The sequence below is a fragment of the Oncorhynchus keta genome, chromosome 1 (assembly GCF_023373465.1).
Source record: "Oncorhynchus keta strain PuntledgeMale-10-30-2019 chromosome 1, Oket_V2, whole genome shotgun sequence".
Taxonomy (NCBI): domain Eukaryota; kingdom Metazoa; phylum Chordata; class Actinopteri; order Salmoniformes; family Salmonidae; genus Oncorhynchus; species Oncorhynchus keta.
In genome coordinates this window covers 8,063,885-8,087,997 of record NC_068421.1, presented here as the reverse complement: position 1 = coordinate 8,087,997, position 24,113 = coordinate 8,063,885, and the positions used below count along the sequence as shown (strand labels likewise).

Here is a 24,113-nt window from a genome sequence, read left to right as displayed (position 1 = left end):
GCTCTGGTCAAAAGTAGTGCACTACATAGGGAATAGAGTGCGATTTGGGACTGGGTCACAGTCCCCCAGGGTTAGTATATAGACATTTATTCACATTTGTACTTGTTTGTGTGAACATTTGTTCATGTCCAGCTGGTGCCACTTTGTCTAGCTCTCCTCAACTGAGGGGATATCGATCTTGATCAGCCAATCTGCTGGTGCCCTCTCGCCCCCACACTCTGAACATGAGCTGATCATGCACTCTCTGATTGGCTAAGAACTTCTAGCTGGTTGCTGATAATGGACCTCTGTACACCTATGTAGATATTCCATTTAAAAAATCTGCCTTTTCCAGCTACAATAGACATTTACAACATCAACAATGTCTACACTGTATTTCTGATCAATTTGATGTTATTATCAATTTGATGTTATTTGTTTGTCCGTTATTTAACGGACAAACAAATTTGCTTTTCCTTCAAAAACAAGGACATTTCTAAGTGACCACCAAAACTGTTGAACGGTAGTGTGCGTGTTTGTTAACATTTATACAGTTCTTTGTTCTATTCCTCATCACATTCCTCTATATCCCATGGTATACGGTCTAATATACCATGGCTGTTAGCCAATCAGCATACAGGGCTCCAACCACCCAGTTTATATTCCTCTATATATATCCATGTTATTAGATGTATAGTTATCATGTCGTATTTCATGCATTATCTCTCTCATTATCTCTCTCATTATCTCTCTCATTATCTCTCCATTTCCATGATCAATACTTCTGCTTGGCATTAAAGCACCCTGTGTTCTATTCCTCATCACATTCCTCTATATCCCATGGTATACGGTCTAATATACCATGGCTGTTAGCCAATCAGCATACAGGGCTCCAACTGTGTGGTAACTCTTTTGTCAGGTTGCCTTGAGCCTCTGACCCGGGGAAAGGTGAAATAGGACGGTGTGTCCATCGCCATACGTTTCTACCTCCGTCACGTCTATGTCCCTGTAACTACCTCTTGTCCAGGTCACAGTCCCCCAGGGTGCCGTTGATGAGCTGGTTAGGGGTCCACGTCACGTCTATGTCCCTGTACCTACCTCTTGTCCAGGTCACAGTCCCCCAGGGTGCCGTTGATGAGCTGGTTAGGGGTCCACGTCACGTCTATGTCCCTGTACCTACCTCTTGTCCAGGTCACAGTCCCCCAGGGTGCCGTTGATGAGCTGGTTAGGGGTCCACGTCACGTCTATGTCCCTGTACCTACCTCTTGTCCAGGTCACAGTCCCCCAGGGTGCCGTTGATGAGCTGGTTAGGGGTCCACGTCACGTCTATGTCCCTGTACCTACCTCTTGTCCAGGTCACAGTCCCCCAGGGTGCCGTTGATGAGCTGGTTAGGGGTCCACTTCACGTCTATGTCCCTGTACCTACCTCTTGTCCAGGTCACAGTCCCCCAGGGTGCCGTTGATGAGCTGGTTAGGGGTCCACGTCACGTCTATGTCCCTGTACCTACCTCTTGTCCAGGTCACAGTCCCCCAGGGTGCCGTTGATGAGCTGGTTAGGGGTCCACTTCAAGGTGAGGTTGTCCCCTGCCTGGTGAAGAGACAGGTACCCCCGCAACACCTCTATCTCTTTCTTCTATATGGGAGGGAGGGAGGGGGGCAAAGAGCTTTATTTTCATGCCATCTGACCCTAACCAGGTATCCCAAAGTGCCAATGGAAATAGAGCTCTTTATTTTATTTTACCTTTATTTAACCTTTATTTAACCAGGCAAGTCAGTTAAGAACAAGTTCTTATTTTCAATGACAGCCTAGGAACAGTGGGTTAACTGGTCTAGGAACAGTGGGTTAACTGGTCTAGGAACAGTGGGTTAACTGGTCTAGGAACAGTGGGTTAACTGGTCTAGGAACAGTGGGTTAACTGGTCTAGGAACAGTGGGTTAACTGGTCTAGGAACAGTGGGTTAACTGGTCTAGGAACAGTGGGTTAACTGGTCTAGGAACAGTGGGTTAACTGGTCTAGGAACAGTGGGTTAACTGGTCTAGGAACAGTGGGTTAACTGGTCTAGGAACAGTGGGTTAACTGGCCTAGGAACAGTGGGTTAACTGGCCTAGGAACAGTGGGTTAACTGGCCTAGGAACAGTGGGTTAACTGGTCTAGGAACAGTGGGTTAACTGGTCTAGGAACAGTGGGTTAACTGCCTGTTCAGGAGCAGAATGACAGATTTGTACCTTGTCAGCTCGGGGGTTTGAACTTGCAACTTTCCGGTTACTAGTCCAACACTCTAACCACTAGGCTACCTTGTTTAAGATCAACGGCATCATGAAGTTTACCCAGTAGCAGGACATTTTAGCCCAAAAACCTGGTTGCCTCTGCCAGGAGACTGACACATGGGCCTCAAGTGGATCTTCTAGCAATTGCAACTAAACTCCCACTAATCAAAATCTATGAAGAAATGGTTAATTGACTACAAAAATCAACATTTTTGCAAAATGGCCACTTCAGTCTCCGGACTTGAACTCCCATTGAAAAGCCTGTGGTTTTGAATTGAAGAGGACAGTCCATAAGAACAGATGAAGTATAGCAAAGATCTGGAATGATTCTGAACAGAGGAATGGTCTAAGATCCCTCTCAAAGTGTTCTCCAATCTCTTATCGTTTTTGTTGAAAAAGGCTCAGTGTCGTTATCCTCAGAATGGGAGGGGGCTGGAGTATTGGAAACAGGAGAGGGGGCTGGAGTATTGGAAACAGGAGAGGGGGCTGGAGTATTGGAAACAGGAGAGGGGGCTGGAGTATTGGAAACAGGAGAGGGGGCTGGAGTATTGGAAACAGGAGAGGGGGCTGGAGTATTGGAAACAGGAGAGGGGCTGGAGTATTGGAAACAGGAGAGGGGGCTGGAGTATTGGAAACGGGAGAGGGGGCTGGAGTATTGAAAACGGGAGAGGGGCTGGAGTATTGGAAACAGGAGAGGGGGCTGGAGTATTGGAAACAGGAGAGGGGCTGGAGTATTGGAAACAGGAGAGGGGGCTGGAGTATTGGAAACAGGAGAGGGGGCTGGAGTATTGAAACAGGAGAGGGGGCTGGAGTATTGAAACAGGAGAGGGGCTGGAGTATTGAAACAGGAGAGGGGCTGGAGTATTGGAAACAGGAGAGGGGCTGGAGTATTGGAAACAGGAGAGGGGGCTGGAGTATTGGAAACAGGAGAGGGGCTGGAGTATTGGAAACTGGAGAGGGGGCTGGAGTATTGAAAACGGGAGAGGGGGCTGGAGTATTGGAAACAGGAGAGGGGGCTGGAGTATTGGAAACAGGAGAGGGGCTGGAGTATTGGAAACAGGAGAGGGGCTGGAGTATTGGAAACAGGAGAGGGGCTGGAGTATTGGAAACAGGAGAGGGGCTGGAGTATTGGAAACAGGAGAGGGGCTGGAGTATTGGAAACAGGAGAGGGGGCTGGAGTATTGGAAACAGGAGAGGGGGCTGGAGTATTGGAAACAGGAGAGGGGCTGGAGTATTGGAAACAGGAGAGGGGGCTGGAGTATTGGAAACAGGAGAGGGGGCTGGAATATTGGAAACAGGAGAGGGGCTGGAGTTTGGAAACAGGAGAGGGGCTGGAGTATTGGAAACAGGAGAGGGGGCTGGAGTATTGGAAACAGGAGAGGGGCTGGAGTATTGGAAACAGGAGAGGGGGCTGGAGTATTGGAAACAGGAGAGGGGCTGGAGTATTGGAAACAGGAGAGGGGGCTGGAGTATTGGAAACAGGAGAGGGGGCTGGAGTATTGGAAACAGGAGAGGGGGCTGGAGTATTGGAAACAGGAGAGGGGGCTGGAGTATTGGAAACAGGAGAGGGGGCTGGAGTATTGGAAACAGGAGAGGGGGCTGGAGTATTGAAAACGGGAGAGGGGCTGGAGTATTGGAAACAGGAGAGGGGCTGGAGTATTGAAAACGGAGAGGGGGGCTGGAGTATTGGAAACAGGAGAGGGGCTGGAGTATTGGAAACAGGAGAGGGGGCTGGAGTATTGAAAACAGGAGAGGGGCTGGAGTATTGAAACAGGAGAGGGGGCTGGAGTATTGAAAACAGGAGAGGAGGCTGGAGTATTGAAAACAGGAGAGGGGCTGGAGTATTGAAACAGGAGAGGGGGCTGGAGTATTGGAAACAGGAGAGGGGGCTGGAGTATTGGAAACAGGAGAGGGGGCTGGAGTATTGAAACAGGAGAGGGGCTGGAGTATTGAAAACAGGAGAGGGGGCTGGAGTATTGAAAACAGGAGAGGGGGCTAGAGTATTGAAAACAGGAGAGGGGCTGGAGTATTGAAAACTGGAGAGGGGGCTGGAGTATTGAAACAGGAGAGGGGGCTGGAGTATTGAAAACAGGAGAGGGGGCTGGAGTATTGAAAACAGGAGAGGGGGCTGGAGTATTGAAACAGGAGAGGGGGCTGGAGTATTGAAACAGGAGAGGGGGCTGGAGTATTGAAACAGGAGAGGGGGCTGGAGTATTGAAAGCGGGAGAGGAGGCTGAAGTATTGAAACAGGAGAGGGGGCTGGAGTATTGAAACAGGAGAGGGGCTGGAGTATTGAAACAGGAGAGGGGGCTGGAGTATTGAAAGCGGGAGAGGAGGCTGGAGTATTGAAAACAGGAGAGGGGGATAGAGTATTGTCTGTTCTCTATATCATCTATCATTGTCTGTTCTCTATTTCATTTGATTCACTGTTCAGTAGTCTTATGGCTCTGGGGTAGAAGCTTGTTCAGGAGCCTTTTGGTCCCAGACTTGGCTCTCTCCGGTACCGCTTGCCATGCGGTAGCAGAGTAAACAGTCTATGGTTTGGATGGTTGGGGTCTTTGACAATTTTCCGGGCCTTCCTCTGACACCGCCTGGTACAGAGGTCCTGGATTGCAGGGAGCCCCAGTGATGTACTGAGCGGTCCGCACCACCCTCTGTAGAGACCTGCGGTCGGATGCCAAGCAGTTGCCATTACCAGGCGGTGATGCAGCCAGTCAAGATGCTCTCGATGGTGCAGCTGTAGAACTTTTGAGGATCTAAGGGCCCATGCAAAAACCTTTTCAGCCTCCTGATGGGAAATAATGTGTTTTTGTGCATTCTTTAAGACTGTGTTGGTGTGTGTGGACCATGTTCATTCCTTAGTGATGTGGGACACTGAGGAACTTGAAACTTTCGACCCGCTCCACTACAGCCCAGTCGATTATGGACGGGGGCGTGGCTCGACCCTCAGTTTCCTGTAGTCCACGATCAGCTCTTTTGGCTTGCTGACGTTGAGGGATAAGTTGTTGTCATGGCACCACACTGCCAGGTCACTGACCTCATCCCTACAGGCTGTCTCATCGTCGTGGGTGATCAGGCCTACCACTGTCATGTCATCAGCAAACCTAATGATGGTGTTGGAGTCGTGTGCAGTCACACAGTCGTGGGTCAACAGGGAGTACAGGGGAGACTAAGTAAGCACTCCTGAGGGGCCCCGTCTTGATGGTCAGCATGGCGGCCGTGTTGTTGCCTACCCTCACCACCTGGGGCGACCCGTCAGGAAGTCCAGGATCCAGTTGCAAAGGGAGGTGTTTAGTCCCAGGGTCCTTAGCGTAGTGATGAGCTTTGAGGCGCTATGGTGTTGAACGCTGAGCTGTAGTCAATGAACAGCATTCTCACATAGGTGTTCCTCTTGTCCAGGTGGGAAAGGGCAGTGTCTGGGATGATGGTGTCTGGGATGATGGTGTCTGGGATGATGGTGTCTGGGTTGATGGTGTCTGGGATGATGGTGTCTGGGTTGATGGTGTCTGGGATGATGGTGTCTGGGATGATGGTGTCTGGGATGATGGTGTCTGGGATGATGGTGTCTGGGATGATGGTGTCTGGGATGATGGTGTCTGGGATGATGGTGTCTGGGATGATGGTGTTGATGTGAGCCATGACCAGCCTTTCAAAGCACTTCATGGCTACAGACCTAAGTGCTATGTGAGTGCTACGGATCGGTAGTCATTTAGGCAGGTTACCTTAATGTTCTTGGGCACAGGGATTATGGTGGTCTGTTTGAAACATGTTGGTATTACATACTGGGACAGGGAGAGGTTGGAAATGTCAGTGAAGACACTTGCCAGTTGGTCAGCGCATGTTCTCAGTACTCGTCCTGGTTATCCAGCTGGCCCTGTGGCCTTTTGAATGTTGAGCTGTTTAAAAGGTCTTACTCACATCGGCTATGGGCAGCGTGATCACACAAGGATACTGATCCAGTCTGTTTGTATAGGAAGCAGACAAACAGACTGGATGGTTAAGGGGAGTAGACAAACAGACTGGATGGTTAAGGGGAGTAGACAAACAGACTGGATGGTTAAGGGAGTAGACAAACAGACTGGATGGTTAAGGGAGTAGACAAACAGACTGGATGGTTAAGGGAGGTAGACAAACAGACTGTATGGTTAAGGGGAGTAGACAAACAGACTGGATGGTTAAGGGGAGCAGACAAACAGACTGGATGGTTAAGGGGAGTAGACAAACAGACTGGATGGTTAAGGGAGCAGACAAACAGACTGGATGGTTAAGGGGAGTAGACAAACAGACTGGATGGTTAAGGGAGCAGACAAACAGACTGGATGGTTAAGGGGAGTAGACAAACAGACTGGATGGTTAAGGGGAGTAGACAAACAGACTGGATGGTTAAGGGGAGTAGACAAACAGACTGGATGGTTAAGGGAGTAGACAAACAGACTGGATGGTTAAGGGAGTAGACAAACAGACTGGATGGTTAAGGGAGTAGACAAACAGACTGGATGGTTAAGGGGAGTAGACAAACAGACTGGATGGTTAAGGGAGTAGACAAACAGACTGGATGGTTAAGGGGAGTAGACAAACAGACTGGATGGTTAAGGGAGTAGACAAACAGACTGGATGGTTAAGGGGAGCAGACAAACAGACTGGATGGTTAAGGGGAGTAGACAAACAGACTGGATGGTTAAGGGGAGTAGACAAACAGACTGGATGGTTAAGGGAGTAGACAAACAGACTGGATGGTTAAGGGGAGTAGACAAACAGACTGGATGGTTAAGGGAGTAGACAAACAGACTGGATGGTTAAGGGAGTAGACAAACAGACTGGATGGTTAAGGGGAGTAGACAAACAGACTGGATGGTTAAGGGGAGTAGACAAACAGACTGGATGGTTAAGGGGAGTAGACAAACAGACTGGATGGTTAAGGGGAGTAGACAAACAGACTGGATGGTTAAGGGGAGTAGACAAACAGACTGGATGGTTAAGGGGAGTAGACAAACAGACTGGATGGTTAAGGGGAGCAGACAAACAGACTGGATGGTTAAGGGAGTAGACAAACAGACTGGATGGTTAAGGGGAGTAGACAAACAGACTGGATGGTTAAGGGAGTAGACAAACAGACTGGATGGTTAAGGGAGTAGACAAACAGACTGGATGGTTAAGGGGAGTAGACAAACAGACTGGATGGTTAAGGGGAGTAGACAAACAGACTGGATGGTTAAGGGGAGTAGACAAACAGACTGGATGGTTAAGGGAGTAGACAAACAGACTGGATGGTTAAGGGGAGTAGACAAACAGACTGGATGGTTAAGGGAGTAGACAAACAGACTGGATGGTTAAGGGAGTAGACAAACAGACTGGATGGTTAAGGGGAGTAGACAAACAGACTGGATGGTTAAGGGGAGTAGACAAACAGACTGGATGGTTAAGGGAGTAGACAAACAGACTGGATGGTTAAGGGAGTAGACAAACAGACTGGATGGTTAAGGGGAGTAGACAAACAGACTGGATGGTTAAGGGGAGTAGACAAACAGACTGGATGGTTAAGGGAGTAGACAAACAGACTGGATGGTTAAGGGGAGTAGACAAACAGACTGGATGGTTAAGGGAGTAGACAAACAGACTGGATGGTTAAGGGGAGTAGACAAACAGACTGGATGGTTAAGGGGAGTAGACAAACAGACTGGATGGTTAAGGGAGTAGACAAACAGACTGGATGGTTAAGGGGAGTAGACAAACAGACTGGATGGTTAAGGGGAGTAGACAAACAGACTGGATGGTTAAGGGGAGTAGACAAACAGACTGGATGGTTAAGGGAGTAGACAAACAGACTGGATGGTTAAGGGGAGTAGACAAACAGACTGGATGGTTAAGGGGAGTAGACAAACAGACTGGATGGTTAAGGGAGTAGACAAACAGACTGGATGGTTAAGGGAGTAGACAAACAGACTGGATGGTTAAGGGGAGTAGACAAACAGACTGGATGGTTAAGGGGAGTAGACAAACAGACTGGATGGTTAAGGGGAGTAGACAAACAGACTGGATGGTTAAGGGAGTAGACAAACAGACTGGATGGTTAAGGGAGTAGACAAACAGACTGGATGGTTAAGGGAGTAGACAAACAGACTGGATGGTTAAGGGGAGTAGACAAACAGACTGGATGGTTAAGGGGAGTAGACAAACAGACTGGATGGTTAAGGGAGTAGACAAACAGACTGGATGGTTAAGGGAGTAGACAAACAGACTGGATGGTTAAGGGGAGTAGACAAACAGACTGGATGGTTAAGGGAGTAGACAAACAGACTGGATGGTTAAGGGGAGTAGACAAACAGACTGGATGGTTAAGGGGAGTAGACAAACAGACTGGATGGTTAAGGGGAGTAGACAAACAGACTGGATGGTTAAGGGGAGTAGACAAACAGACTGGATGGTTAAGGGGAGTAGACAAACAGACTGGATGGTTAAGGGGAGTAGACAAACAGACTGGATGGTTAAGGGGAGTAGACAAACAGACTGGATGGTTAAGGGAGTAGACAAACAGACTGGATGGTTAAGGGGAGTAGACAAACAGACTGGATGGTTAAGGGAGTAGACAAACAGACTGGATGGTTAAGGGGAGTAGACAAACAGACTGGATGGTTAAGGGAGTAGACAAACAGACTGGATGGTTAAGGGGAGCAGACAAACAGACTGGATGGTTAAGGGGGACAAACAGACTGGATGGTTAAGGGGAGTAGACAAACAGACTGGATGGTTAAGGGGAGTAGACAAACAGACTGGATGGTTAAGGGAGTAGACAAACAGACTGGATGGTTAAGGGAGTAGACAAACAGACTGGATGGTTAAGGGAGTAGACAAACAGACTGGATGGTTAAGGGAGTAGACAAACAGACTGGATGGTTAAGGGAGTAGACAAACAGACTGGATGGTTAAGGGAGTAGACAAACAGACTGGATGGTTAAGGGAGTAGACAAACAGACTGGATGGTTAAGGGAGTAGACAAACAGACTGGATGGTTAAGGGGAGTAGACAAACAGACTGGATGGTTAAGGGGAGTAGACAAACAGACTGGATGGTTAAGGGGAGTAGACAAACAGACTGGATGGTTAAGGGAGTAGACAAACAGACTGGATGGTTAAGGGAGTAGACAAACAGACTGGATGGTTAAGGGGAGTAGACAAACAGACTGGATGGTTAAGGGGAGTAGACAAACAGACTGGATGGTTAAGGGAGTAGACAAACAGACTGGATGGTTAAGGGAGTAGACAAACAGACTGGATGGTTAAGGGAGTAGACAAACAGACTGGATGGTTAAGGGGAGTAGACAAACAGACTGGATGGTTAAGGGAGTAGACAAACAGACTGGATGGTTAAGGGGAGTAGACAAACAGACTGGATGGTTAAGGGAGTAGACAAACAGACTGGATGGTTAAGGGAGTAGACAAACAGACTGGATGGTTAAGGGAGTAGACAAACAGACTGGATGGTTAAGGGGAGTAGACAAACAGACTGGATGGTTAAGGGAGTAGACAAACAGACTGGATGGTTAAGGGAGTAGACAAACAGACTGGATGGTTAAGGGGAGCAGACAAACAGACTGGATGGTTAAGGGAGCAGACAAACAGACTGGATGGTTAAGGGGAGTAGACAAACAGACTGGATGGTTAAGGGGAGTAGACAAACAGACTGGATGGTTAAGGGAGTAGACAAACAGACTGGATGGTTAAGGGGAGTAGACAAACAGACTGGATGGTTAAGGGGAGTAGACAAACAGACTGGATGGTTAAGGGGAGTAGACAAACAGACTGGATGGTTAAGGGGAGTAGACAAACAGACTGGATGGTTAAGGGGAGTAGACAAACAGACTGGATGGTTAAGGGAGTAGACAAACAGACTGGATGGTTAAGGGGAGCAGACAAACAGACTGGATGGTTAAGGGAGCAGACAAACAGACTGGATGGTTAAGGGGAGTAGACAAACAGACTGGATGGTTAAGGGAGTAGACAAACAGACTGGATGGTTAAGGGGAGTAGACAAACAGACTGGATGGTTAAGGGGAGTAGACAAACAGACTGGATGGTTAAGGGGAGTAGACAAACAGACTGGATGGTTAAGGGAGTAGACAAACAGACTGGATGGTTAAGGGAGTAGACAAACAGACTGGATGGTTAAGGGGAGTAGACAAACAGACTGGATGGTTAAGGGGAGTAGACAAACAGACTGGATGGTTAAGGGGAGTAGACAAACAGACTGGATGGTTAAGGGAGTAGACAAACAGACTGGATGGTTAAGGGGAGTAGACAAACAGACTGGATGGTTAAGGGGAGTAGACAAACAGACTGGATGGTTAAGGGGAGTAGACAAACAGACTGGATGGTTAAGGGGAGTAGACAAACAGACTGGATGGTTAAGGGGAGTAGACAAACAGACTGGATGGTTAAGGGGAGTAGACAAACAGACTGGATGGTTAAGGGGAGTAGACAAACAGACTGGATGGTTAAGGGAGTAGACAAACAGACTGGATGGTTAAGGGGAGTAGACAAACAGACTGGATGGTTAAGGGGAGTAGACAAACAGACTGGATGGTTAAGGGAGTAGACAAACAGACTGGATGGTTAAGGGAGTAGACAAACAGACTGGATGGTTAAGGGGAGTAGACAAACAGACTGGATGGTTAAGGGGAGTAGACAAACAGACTGGATGGTTAAGGGAGTAGACAAACAGACTGGATGGTTAAGGGGAGTAGACAAACAGACTGGATGGTTAAGGGAGTAGACAAACAGACTGGATGGTTAAGGGGAGTAGACAAACAGACTGGATGGTTAAGGGAGTAGACAAACAGACTGGATGGTTAAGGGGAGTAGACAAACAGACTGGATGGTTAAGGGAGTAGACAAACAGACTGGATGGTTAAGGGGAGTAGACAAACAGACTGGATGGTTAAGGGGAGTAGACAAACAGACTGGATTATATAGAAGCAACTTTCCCAGGGTTTATTTTCTAACTTACCCCATAGCCTTATTGACCATCCCTAAGTTCAATTATTTAATCAATCAAATGTACGCCAGGGCAGCGGAGTCAATCACCACCTTCCGGAGACACCTGAAACCCCACCTCTTCAAGGAATACCTAGGATAGGGTAAGTAATCCTTCTCACCCCCTAAAAGATTTAGATGCACTATTGTAAAGTGGCTGTTCCACTGGATGTCATAAGGTAAATGCACCAATTTGTAAGTCGCTCTGGATAAGAGCGTCTGCTTAATGACTTAAATGTAAATGTAAATGTTATAAAAGCCCTTTTTTTTACATCGGCAGCTGTCATCAAAGAGGTTTACAGACAGCCAGGCTAAAACCACAAAGAGCTTTACAGACAGCCAGCCTAAAACCACAAAGAGCTTTACAGACAGCCAGCCTAAAACCACAAAGAGCTTTACAGACAGCCAGCCTAAAACCACAAAGAGCTTTACATACAGCCAGCCTAAAACCACAAAGAGCTTTACAGACAGCCAGCCTAAAACCACAAAGAGCTTTACAGACAGCCAGCCTAAAACCACAAAGAGCTTTACAGACAGCCAGCCTAAAACCACAAAGAGCTTTACAGACAGCCAGCCTAAAACCACAAAGAGCTTTACAGACAGCCAGCCTAAAACCACAAAGAGCTTTACAGACAGCCAGCCTAAAACCACAAAGAGCTTTACAGACAGCCAGCCTAAAACCACAAAGAGCTTTACAGACAGCCAGCCTAAAACCACAAAGAGCTTTACAGACAGCCAGCCTAAAACCACAAAGAGCTTTACAGACAGCCAGCCTAAAACCACAAAGAGCTTTACAGACAGCCAGCCTAAAACCACAAAGAGCTTTACAGACAGCCAGCCTAAAACCACAAAGAGCTAGCAAAGCAAAAGCAAAAGCACAGTTGCTAGGAAAACTCCCAGGAACCTAGGAAGAAACCTAGAGAGAAACCAGGCTCTGAGGGGGTTTGAACTCCTAAGAAGGCAGGAACCTAGGAAGACACCTAGCGAGGAACCAGGCTCTGAGGGGTTTGAACTCCTAAGAAGGCAGGAACCTAGGAAGACTCCTAGCGAGGAACCAGGCTCTGAGGGGTTTGAACTCCTAAGAAGGCAGGAACCTAGGAAGACACCTAGTGAGGAACCAGGCTCTGAGGGGGTTTGAACTCCTAAGAAGGCAGGAACCTAGGAAGACACCTAACGAGGAACCAGGCTCTGAGGGGTTTGAACTCCTAAGAAGGCAGGAACCTAGGAAGACACCTAGCGAGGAAGCAGGCTCTGAGGGGGTTTGAACTCCTAAGAAGGCAGGAACCTAGGAAGACACCTAGCGAGGAACCAGGCTCTGAGGGGGTTTGAACTCCTAAGAAGGCAGGAACCTAGGAAGACACCTAGCGAGGAACCAGGCTCTGAGGGGGTTTGAACTCCTAAGAAGGCAGGAACCTAGGAAGACACCTAGCGAGGAACCAGGCTCTGAGGGGGTTTGAACTCCTAAGAAGGCAGGAACCTAGGAAGACACCTAGCGAGGAACCAGGCTCTGAGGGGGTTTGAACTCCCTAGAAAGGCAGGAACCTAGGAAGACACCTAGCGAGGAACCAGGCTCTGAGGGGGTTTGAACTCCTAAGAAGGCAGGAACCTAGGAAGACACCTAGCGAGGAACCAGGCTCTGAGGGGTTTGAACTCCCTAGAAAGGCAGGAACCTAGGAAGACACCTAGCGAGGAACCAGGCTCTGAGGGGGTTTGAACTCCTAAGAAGGCAGGAACCTAGGAAGACACCTAGCGAGGAACCAGGCTCTGAGGGGGTTTGAACTCCTAAGAAGGCAGGAACCTAGGAAGACACCTAGCGAGGAACCAGGCTCTGAGGGGGTTTGAACTCCTAAGAAGGCAGGAACCTAGGAAGACACCTAGCGAGGAACCAGGCTCTGAGGGGTTTGAACTCCTAAGAAGGCAGGAACCTAGGAAGACACCTAGCGAGGAACCAGGCTCTGAGGGGGTTTGAACTCCTAAGAAGGCAGGAACCTAGGAAGACACCTAGCGAGGAACCAGGCTCTGAGGGGTTTGAACTCCTAAGAAGGCAGGAACCTAGGAAGACACCTAGCGAGGAACCAGGCTCTGAGGGGTTTGAACTCCTAAGAAGGCAGGAACCTAGGAAGACACCTAGCGAGGAACCAGGCTCTGAGGGGTTTGAACTCCTAAGAAGGCAGGAACCTAGGAAGACACCTAGCGAGGAACCAGGCTCTGAGGGGTTTGAACTCCTAAGAAGGCAGGAACCTAGGAAGACACCTAGCGAGGAACCATGCTCTGAGGGGGTTTGAACTCCTAAGAAGGCAGGAACCTAGGAAGACACCTAGCGAGGAACCAGGCTCTGAGGGGTTTGAACTCCTAAGAAGGCAGGAACCTAGGAAGAGACCTAGCGAGGAACCAGGCTCTGAGGGGGTTTGAACTCCTAAGAAGGCAGGAACCTAGGAAGACACCTAGCGAGGAAGCAGGCTCTGGGGGGGGGTTGAACTCCTAAGAAGGCAGGAACCTAGGAAGACACCTAGCGAGGAACCAGGCTCTGAGGGGGTTTGAACTCCCTAGAAAGGCAGGAACCTAGGAAGACACCTAGCGAGGAAGCCGGTTCAGAAAGGTGGCTGATCCTCTTCTTGGCTGTACTAAAAATATTTGTACAGTACTACAATAATACATGTTTAATACATGTTACAGTATTAAAACTCTGTGTAGTCTTACCGGTTGGACCAGGACGTTGTTTTTGCCGTAGAGCAGGTGAGTACGGGAGTTCTGGTGAAGAGACTCCACGTATTCCCGCGCAGACGCCGCAAACTTATCCTCGGACATGCTGACACTGGACTGTCTCTTCTGGATCTGGGAAACAGGCCAGGAGAAAGGTCTACATTATTGAGTATTGATTGTGTAAGGACGTGACTGATTGTCCCTCAATTTATTTTTTATTTTTTAAATTTAACCATTATTTAACCAGGCAAGTCAATTAACAACAAATTCTTATTTACAACAACGGCCTAGCAAGAGGCTAACGGCTTACTGCAGGGATGGGGGGGATAAAAATGTTAGGACAAAACACACATCACGAGAAAATAGACACCACAACACTACATAGAGAGACCTAAGACAACACAACACTACATAGAGAGACCTAAGACAACACAACGTGGCAACACAACATGGCAACACAGCATGGTAGCAACACAACATGGCAACACAGCATGGTAGCAACACAACATGGCAACACAGCATGGTAGCAACACAACATGGCAACACAGCATGGTAGCAACACAACATGGCAACAACACAACATGGCAACAACACATGACAACACAGCATGGTAGCAACACAACTTGGCAACAACACAACATGGCAACAACACATGACAACACAGCATGGTAGCAACACAACTTGGCAACAACACAACATGGCAACAACACATGACAACACAGCATGGTAGCAACACAACATGGCAACAACACAACATGGCAACAACACATGACAACACAGAATGGTAGCAACACAACATGGCAACAACACAACATGGCATCAACACATGACAACACAGAATGGTAGCAACACAACATGGCAACAACACATGACAACACAGCATGGTAGCAACACAACTTGGCAACAACACAACATGGCAACAACACATGACAACACAGCATGGTAGCAACACAACTTGGCAACAACACAACATGGCAACAACACATGACAACACAGCATGGTAGCAACACAACTTGGCAACAACACAACATGGCAGCAACACATGACAACACAGCATGGTAGCAACACAACATGGCAACAACACAACATGGCAACAACACATGACAACACAGCATGGTAGCAACACAACTTGGCAACAACACAACATGGCAGCAACACATGACAACACAGAATGGTAGCAACACAACATGGCAACAACACAACATGGCAACAACACAACATGGCAACAACACAACATGGCATCAACACATGACAACACAGAATGGTAGCAACACAACATGGCAACAACACAACATGGCAACAACACATGACAACACAGAATGGTAGCAACACAACATGGCAACAACACAACATGGCATCAACACATGACAACACAGAATGGTAGCAACACAACATGGCAACAACACAACATGGCATCAGCACACATGACAACACAGAATGGTAGCAACACAACATGGCAACAACACAACATGGCAACAACACAACATGGCAACAACACAACATGGCATCAACATGGTAGCAACACAACATGGCAACAACACAACATGGCAACAACACATGACAACACAGAATGGTAGCAACACAACATGGCAACAACACAACATGGCATCAACACATGACAACACAGAATGGTAGCAACACAACATGGCAACAACACAACATGGCATCAACACATGACAACACAGAATGGTAGCAACACAACATGGCAACAACACAACATGGCAACAACACAACATGGCAACAACACAACATGGCAACAACACATGACAACACAGAATGGTAGCAACACAACTTGGCAACAACACAACATGGCATCAACACATGACAACACAGAATGGTAGCAACACAACATGGCAACAACACAACATGGCAACAACACATGACAACACAGAATGGTAGCAACACAACTTGGCAACAACACAACATGGCATCAACACATGACAACACAGAATGGTAGCAACACAACTTGGCAACAACACAACATGGCAGCAACACATGACAACACAGAATGGTAGCAACACAACATGGCAACAACACAACATGGCAACAACATGGTAGCACACAACATGGCAACTCAGCATGGTAGCAACACAACATGGCAACAACACAACATGGCAACAACACATGACAACACAGCATGGTAGCAACACAACTTGGCAACAACACAACATGGCAACAACATATGACAACAACAACATGGTAGCAACACAAAATGGCAACAACACAACGTGGTAGCAACACAACATGACAACACAGCAACAACATGGTAGCAACACAACATGACAACACAACATGGCAGCAACACAACATGGCAGCAACACAACAACTCTAGAAGAAAAAGAAACACACAACTATTTAGGCGAAGTGCTGGCTAGCGGAGTGGAACACTTGAAAATAAAGGAGAGCTGCACTCTCTAGGAGCTCAGATGCAAAAATGTAATATCCTGCGTTTCGACAGCCAAGCTGTCTTCATCAGGGTATAATCACAATCATGTCAAAGTCTACGTTGTCAAAGTCTAAGTTGAAACCGAAGAGAGCAAAGGGTCTTTAAGTTTAAGATCCAGGCAGCCTCTCGTTTTAACAATAAATTGTCGAGGTCACCCCTTCTCGTTTTTTGCAGTGAACTAAAAAGAGGAGCGACCCAGACAACTGTGTGCTTTGGGGACCTTTAACAGAATGTGACTGGCACCTATTGGGCCCTGGTCAAAAGTAGTGCACTATATAGGGAATAGGGTTCTATAGGGCCCTGGTCTAATGTAGTGCACTATATAGGGAATAGGGTTCTATAGGGCCCTGGTCTAATGTAGTGCACTATATAGGGAATAGGGTTCTATAGGGCCCTGGTCTAAAGTAGTGCACTATATAGGGAATAGGGTTCTATAGGGCCCTGGTCTAAAGTAGTGCACTATATAGGGAATAGGGTTCTATAGGGCTCTGGTCTAAAGTAGTGCACTATATAGGGAATAGGGTTCTATAGGGCTCTGGTCTAAAGTAGTGCACTATATAGGGAATAGGGTGCCATTAGGGACGCAGACAATGCGACCATGATTGAAACTGACTGGGTCCTTTACCCATCGGGGATTTGAACCAATAACATTGTATTTACTTAGCCCTATTGTCTAACTACAAGGGTCTGTGCCCTTCTGAGAAACTGCTCCCAGGACTCCTGGGAAAACAATTGTTACTAAGTGAACTATCCTGGCTAAATACAGTTGAAATCTGAAGTTTACATACATCTTAGCCAAATACATTTAAACTCAGTTTTTCACAATTCCTGACATTTAATCCTTGTAAAATGTCCCTGTTTTAGGTCAGTTGGGATCACCACCTTATTTTAAGAATGTGAAATGTCAGAATAATAGAAGAGAGAATTATTTATTTCAGCTTTTATTTCTTTCATCACATTCCCAGTGGGTCAGAGGTTTACATACACTCAATTAGTATTTGGTTGCATTGCCTTTTAATTGTTTCACGTGGGTCAAACATTTCGGGTAGCCTTCCACAAGCTTCCCACAATAAGTTGGGTGAATTTTGGCCCATTCCTCCTGACAGAGCTGGTGTAACTGAGTCAGGTTTGTAGGCCTCCTTGCTCGCACACGCTTTTTCAGTTCTGCCCACAAATTTTCTATGGGATTGAGGTCAGGGCTTTGTAATGGCCACTCCAATACCTTGACTTTGTTGTCCTTTAGCCATTTTGCCACAACTTTGGAAGTATGCTTGGGGTCATTGACCCATTTGCGACCAAAATGTAACTTCCTGACTGACGTCGAGATGTTGCTTCAATATATCCACAAAATGTTCCTTCCTCATGTTGCCATCTATTTTGTGAAGTGCACCAGTCCCTCCTGTAGCAAAGCACCCCCACAACATGATGCTGCCATCCCCGTGCTTCACGGTTGGGATGGTGTTCTTCGGCTTGCAAGCCTCCCCCTTTTTCCTCCAAACATAACGATGGTCATTATGTCCCAACAGTTTCATCAGACCAGAGGACATTTCTCCAAAAAGTACGATCTTTATCACCATATCAATTTGCAAACCGTAGTCTGGCTTTGTTATGGCTGTTTTGGTTCAGTGGCTTCTTCCTTGCTGAGCGGTCTTTCAGGTTATGTCGATATATAGGACTCGTTTTACTGTGGATTTAGAATGTTTTGTACCTGTTTCCTCCAGCAACTTCACAAAATACTTTGCTGTTCTTCTGGGATTGATTTGCACTTTTCGCATCAAAGTACTTTCATCTCTAGGAGACAGAACGCGTCTCCTTCCTGAGCGGTATGGCGGCTGTGTGGTCCCATGGTGTTTATACTTGCGTACTATTGTTTGTATAGATGAACTTGGTACCTTCAGGCGTTTGGAAATTGCTCCCAATGATGAACCAGACTTGTGGAGGTCAACAATTGTTTTTCTGAGGTCTTGGCGGATTTCTTTTGATTTTCTCATGATGTTAAGTAGAGACACTGAGTTGGAAGGTAGGCCTTGAAATACATCCACAGGTACACCTCCAATTGACTCAAATGTCAATTAGCCTATCTGTAAATAATTGTTGGAAAAATTACTTGTGTCATGCACAAAGTCGATATCCTAACCGCCTTGCCAAAACTATAGTTTGTTAATTAACAAGAAATTTGCGGAGTGGTTGAAAAACGAGATTTGATCATGACAACCTAAGTGTATGTAAACTTCTGACTTTAAATGTATAAAGGAAATTAGTATTGCCATAGCTGTTTAGCTGCTCATTGAATCCTTACAGAATGAATTGTACAGTATTGATCTACTGCTCCAATAAGAGCCCCATGCATTCCTCAGGCCCCCAGGGACCCAGTGTCTCTCACCCCCAGAGCGGGCCTCCTGCTGGGGGAAGCGTCCTGGCCCCGGTGGGCCCCGTGGATCCGGTGGCGCTCGACCAACTCGTTGGCCGTCGGGTCCGTCCAGAAGTGGTCGGACGTCTTCAGCTTAGTGTACTCCAGAGCACAGGGACCCACTGGAGAAGGGGGAAGAGAGAGGGGTGGGGGGAGGAGGGGGAGAGGGAGGGGGAGAGGGAGGGGGGAGGGAGAGGGAGGGGGAGAGGGGAAGGGGAGAGGGAGGAGTGGGCGTGGGGGAGAGAGGGAGAAGGAGGGGGAGAGGGGGAGAGGGGGTGTGGGGAGGGGAGGGGGAAACAGGAAGAGGGGGAGGGAGGGGGAGAGAGGGAGGGGAGGGAGGAGAGAGGGGGAGAGAGGGAGGGGAGAGGGAGGAGGGGAGAGGGGGAGAGGGGGGGAGGGGGAGGGAGAGAGAGGTGGGGGGGGAGGGGAAAGAGGGAGAGAGGGGAGGGGGGAGGAGGGGGAGGGAGGGGGAGAGAGGGGGAGGGAGGGGAGAGGGAGGAGAGGGGAGAGGGAGGGTGGATATAAAGAGGGGGAAATAGGGTGAGAATGACAGAGGGAGAGAGAGAGAGAGTAAATAGAGGCAAAAAGAGTATCTACTGTATGTAGCATTATAACAGTCCGTAGAGACATTACAGTCCGTAGAGACATTACAACAAGACAATGTAGCATTATAAAATCACGTAGGGACATTATAACAAGACAATGTAGCATTATAACAGTCCGTAGAGACATTACAGTCCGTAGAGACATTATAACAAGACAATGTAGCATTATAACAGTCCGTAAAGACATTATAACAACCCAATGTAGCATTATAACAGTCCGTAGAGACATTACAGTCCATAGAGACATTATAACAAGACAATGTAGCATTATAACAGTCCGTAGAGACATTACAGTCCAGAGACATTATAACAAGACAATGTAGCATTATATCAGTCCGTAGAGACATTACAGTCCATAGAGACATTATAACAACCCAATGTAGCATTATAACATCACGTAGGGACATTATAACAAGACAATGTAGCATTATAACAGTCCGTAGAGACATTACAGTCCGTAGAGACATTATAACAAGACAATGTAGCATTATAACAGTCCGTAAAGACATTACAGTCCGTAGAGACATTATAACAAGACAATGTAGCATTATAACATCACGTATTATAACAAGACAATGTAGCATTATAACAGTCCGTAGAGACATTACAGTCCATAGAGACATTATAACAAGACAATGTAGCATTATAACAGTCTGTAGAGACATTACAACAACCCAATGTAGCATTATAAAATCACGTAGGGACATTATAACAAGACAATGTAGCATTATAACAGTCCGTAGAGACATTACAGTCCGTAGGGACATTATAACAAGACAATGTAGCATTATAACAGTCCGTAGAGACATTACAGTCCGTAGGGACATTATAACAAGACAATGTAGCATTATAACAGTCCGTAGAGACATTACAGTCCGTAGAGACATTACAACAACCCAATGTAGCATTATAACATCACGTAGGGACATTATAACATCACGTAGGGACATTATAACAAGACAACGTAGCATTATAACAGTCCGTAGAGACATTACAGTCCGTAGAGACATTATAACAAGACAATGTAGCATTATAACAGTCCGTAGAGACATTACAGTCCGTAGAGACATTATAACAAGACAATGTAGCATTATAACAGTCCGTAGAGACATTACAGTCCGTAAAGACATTATAACAAGACAATGTAGCATTATAACAGTCCGTAGAGACATTACAGTCCGTAGAGACATTATAACAAGACAATGTAGCATTATAACAGTCCGTAGAGACATTATAACAAGACAATGTAGCATTATAACAGTCCGTAGAGACATTACAGTCCGTAAAGACATTATAACAAGACAATGTAGCATTATAACAGTCTGTAGAGACATTACAGTCCGTAGAGACATTATAACAAGACAATGTAGCATTATAACAGTCCGTAAAGACATTATAACAAGACAATGTAGCATTATAACAGTCCGTAGAGACATTACAGTCCGTAGAGACATTATAACAAGACAATGTAGCATTATAACAGTCCGTAGAGACATTACAGTCCGTAAAGACATTACAACAAGACAATGTAGCATTATAACAGCTCCTAGGGTCAACTTACCCAGTAGACATGCCAGGATGGGTCCAAACACTGAGTCATGCATCAGAGCCTCCCTCTCATAGTACTTACTGTAGAGACAACAGACACACATCAGCGCCTCCCTCTCATAGTACTTACTGTAGAGACGACACACACACACACACACACACACACACACACACACACACACACACACACACACACACACACACACACACACACACACATCAGCGCCTCCCTCTCATAGCACTTACTGTAGAGACAACACACACACACACACACCCATACGCAATGTAGAGAAACAACAAAAGAGCATAGAGTCAAACAATGAAAAAACTACACTCAAATGACTCCATTAGGCCTTATGCAAGACAAAGGAGGGAATGAAATGAGGGAGTCTTGACAATTCAAGAAAGGCAGAAATGTTGTGTGCAGAACAAGAAGCAACAAGCAGAAATGTTGTGTGCAGAACAAGAAGCAACAAGCAGAAATGTTGTGTGCAGAACAAGAAGCAACAAGCAGAAATGTTGTGTGCAGAACAAGAAGCAACAAGCAGAAATGTTGTGTGCAGAACAAGAAGCAACAAGCAGAAATGTTGTGTGCAGAACAAGAAGCAACAAGCAGAAATGTTGTGTGCAGAACAAGAAGCAACAAGCAGAAATGTTGTGTGCAGAACAAGAAGCAACAAGCAGTAATGTTGTGTGCAGAACAAGAAGCAACAAGCAGAAATGTTGTGTGCAGAACAAGAAGCAACAAGCAGAAATGTTGTGTGCAGAACAAGAAGCAACAAGCAGAAATGTTGTGTGCAGAACGAGAAGCAACAAGCAGAAATGTTGTGTGCAGAACAAGAAGCAACAAGCAGAAATGTTGTGTGCAGAACAAGAAGCAACAAGCAGAAATGTTGTGTGCAGAACAAGAAGCAACAAGCAGAAATGTTGTGTGCAGAGCAAAAAGCAACAAGCAGAAAACTAATTCAATTGACTGGAACAGACATGGACAAGATGTTGCTCTTTGCATACAGTGCAGTGTGAGTTAATGCAGAACTTACCTGGAGTTATCCACGATGTACTGGACGACCTTGCATACAGTGCAGTGTGAGTTAATGCAGAACTTACCTGGAGTTATCCACAATGTACTGGACGACCTTGCATACAGTGCAGTGTGAGTTAATGCAGAACTTACCTGGAGTTATCCACGATGTACTGGACGACCTTGCATACAGTGCAGTGTGAGTTAATGCAGAACTTACCTGGAGTTATCCACGATGTACTGGACGACCTTGCATACAGTGCAGTGTGAGTTAATGCAGAACTTACCTGGAGTTATCCACGATGTACTGGACGACCTTGCCTCAGTGCAGTGTGAGTTAATGCAGAACTTACCTGGGTTATCCACAATGTACTGGGGACCTTGCATACAGTGCAGTGTGAGTTAATGCAGAACTTACCTGGAGTTATCCACGATGTACTGGTTACCTTGCATACAGTGCAGTGTGAGTTAATGCAGAACTTACCTGGGTTATCCACAATGTACTGGACGACCTTGCATACAGTGCAGTGTGAGTTAATGCAGAACTTACCTGGAGTTATCCACAATGTACTGGACGACCTTGCATACAGTGCAGTGTGAGTTAATGCAGAACTTACCTGGAGTTATCCACGATGTACTGGACGACCTTGTCCAGGACCTTCTCGAAGAGGGCGGTGCGAACCCAGATGTGCTTGATGGCCTGAGCGGAGAGGGGCTGGGGGGCGCGACCTGCAGACGACGACCCCTGCCTCTTCAGGGGCTCCTGACCCATACGCTGGGTCCTCTGGGTTCTCGGGGGCAAAAGGCAAAGGACAGTAAATGATAGGGTTCGAGGTAGGGGTTAGGGTACGAGGTAGGGCTTAGGGTTCGAGGTAGGGCTTAGGGTTCGAGGTAGGGGTTAGGGTTCGAGGTAGGGGTAGGGGTTTGAGTTAAGGTTAGGGTTAGGGGTAGGGTTTGAGGTAGGGGTAGGGGTTTGAGTTAAGGTTAGGGTCCGAGGTAGGGGTAGGGGTTTGAGTTAAGGTTAGGGTTCGAGGTAGGTGTTAGGGGTAGGGGTTTGAGTTAAGGTTAGGGTTCGAGGTAGGTGTTAGGGGTAGGGTTTGAGGTAGGGGTTTGAGTTAAGGTTAGGGTTCGAGGTAGGGGTTAGGGGTAGGGGTTTGAGTTAAGGTTAGGGTTCGAGGTAGGTGTTAGGGGTTTGAGTTAAGGTTAGATTTCGAGGTAGGTGTTAGGGGTAGGGGTTTGAGTTAAGGTTAGATTTCGAGGTAGGTGTTAGGGGTAGGGGTTTTGAGTTAAGGTTAGGGTTCGGGGTAGGTGTTAGGGGTTTGAGTTAAGGTTAGGGTTCGAGGTAGGGGTTAGGGGTAGGGGTTTGAGTTAAGGTTAGATTTCGAGGTAGGTGTTAGGGGTAGGGGTTTGAGTTAAGGTTAGGGTTCGAGGTAGGTGTTAGGGGTTTGAGTTAGGGTTAGGGTCAGGTAGGTGTTAGGGGTAGGGTTTGCGTCGGTAGGGGTTTGAGTTAAGGTCCCAGTTGGAAGAATAGGGGTTAGGGATTGGGGGTTTGAGTTAAGGTTAGGGTTCGAGTAGGGGTTAGGGGTAGGGGTTTGAGTTAAGGTTAGGGTTTGAGGTAGGGGTTAGGGGTTAGGGGTAGGGTTCGAGGTAGGGGTTAGGGGTAGGGGTTTGGGTTAAGGTTAGGGTTCGGGGTAGGGGTTAGGGGTTAGGGGTAGGGGTAGGGGTTTGAGTTAAGTCTCCAGGTTCACCTATCAGGGTTGGGTTAGGGTCAGGGTTCGGGTTCGAGGTAGGGGTTAGGGTTCTGTGTTAGGGTCAGGGTTCGGGGTTAGGGTCGGGGTTCGGGTCAGGGTTCGGGGTAGGGGTTAGGGTTCGAGGGAGGGGTTGGGGTTAGGGTTAGGGTCAGGGGTCAGCAGGTGATCTCAGGTAAGACTGGTGTTGCTGTCGGTTGGGGATTGCAGAAGTCCCAGTTGGAAGAATAACGGAATCAGGAGGAAATCCTCAAAACCAGTTTTTCAACCCAGAGATAAAACTGTAGAGTAGACTGTGTGTTATCTCTGGGCTGAGTCATTGTCTTGTTGTGTCTCTCCCTCTTGGTTTTGTAGAG

At 47.0% G+C, this 24,113-nt stretch overlaps 1 protein-coding gene across 1 annotated transcript in view; it reads right to left on the bottom strand.

The window, feature by feature from the left end:
- The window catches only part of LOC118379318 (small G protein signaling modulator 2-like), a 144,215-nt gene that overhangs the window by 58,206 nt on the left and 61,896 nt on the right, over positions 1–24,113 (bottom strand). The window contains 5 exon segments of the mRNA XM_052485219.1: positions 1,488–1,612; positions 13,977–14,111; positions 18,809–18,957; positions 21,002–21,069; positions 22,627–22,800. Of these exon segments, the coding sequence (XP_052341179.1) occupies positions 1,488–1,612; positions 13,977–14,111; positions 18,809–18,957; positions 21,002–21,069; positions 22,627–22,800 (651 nt within the window).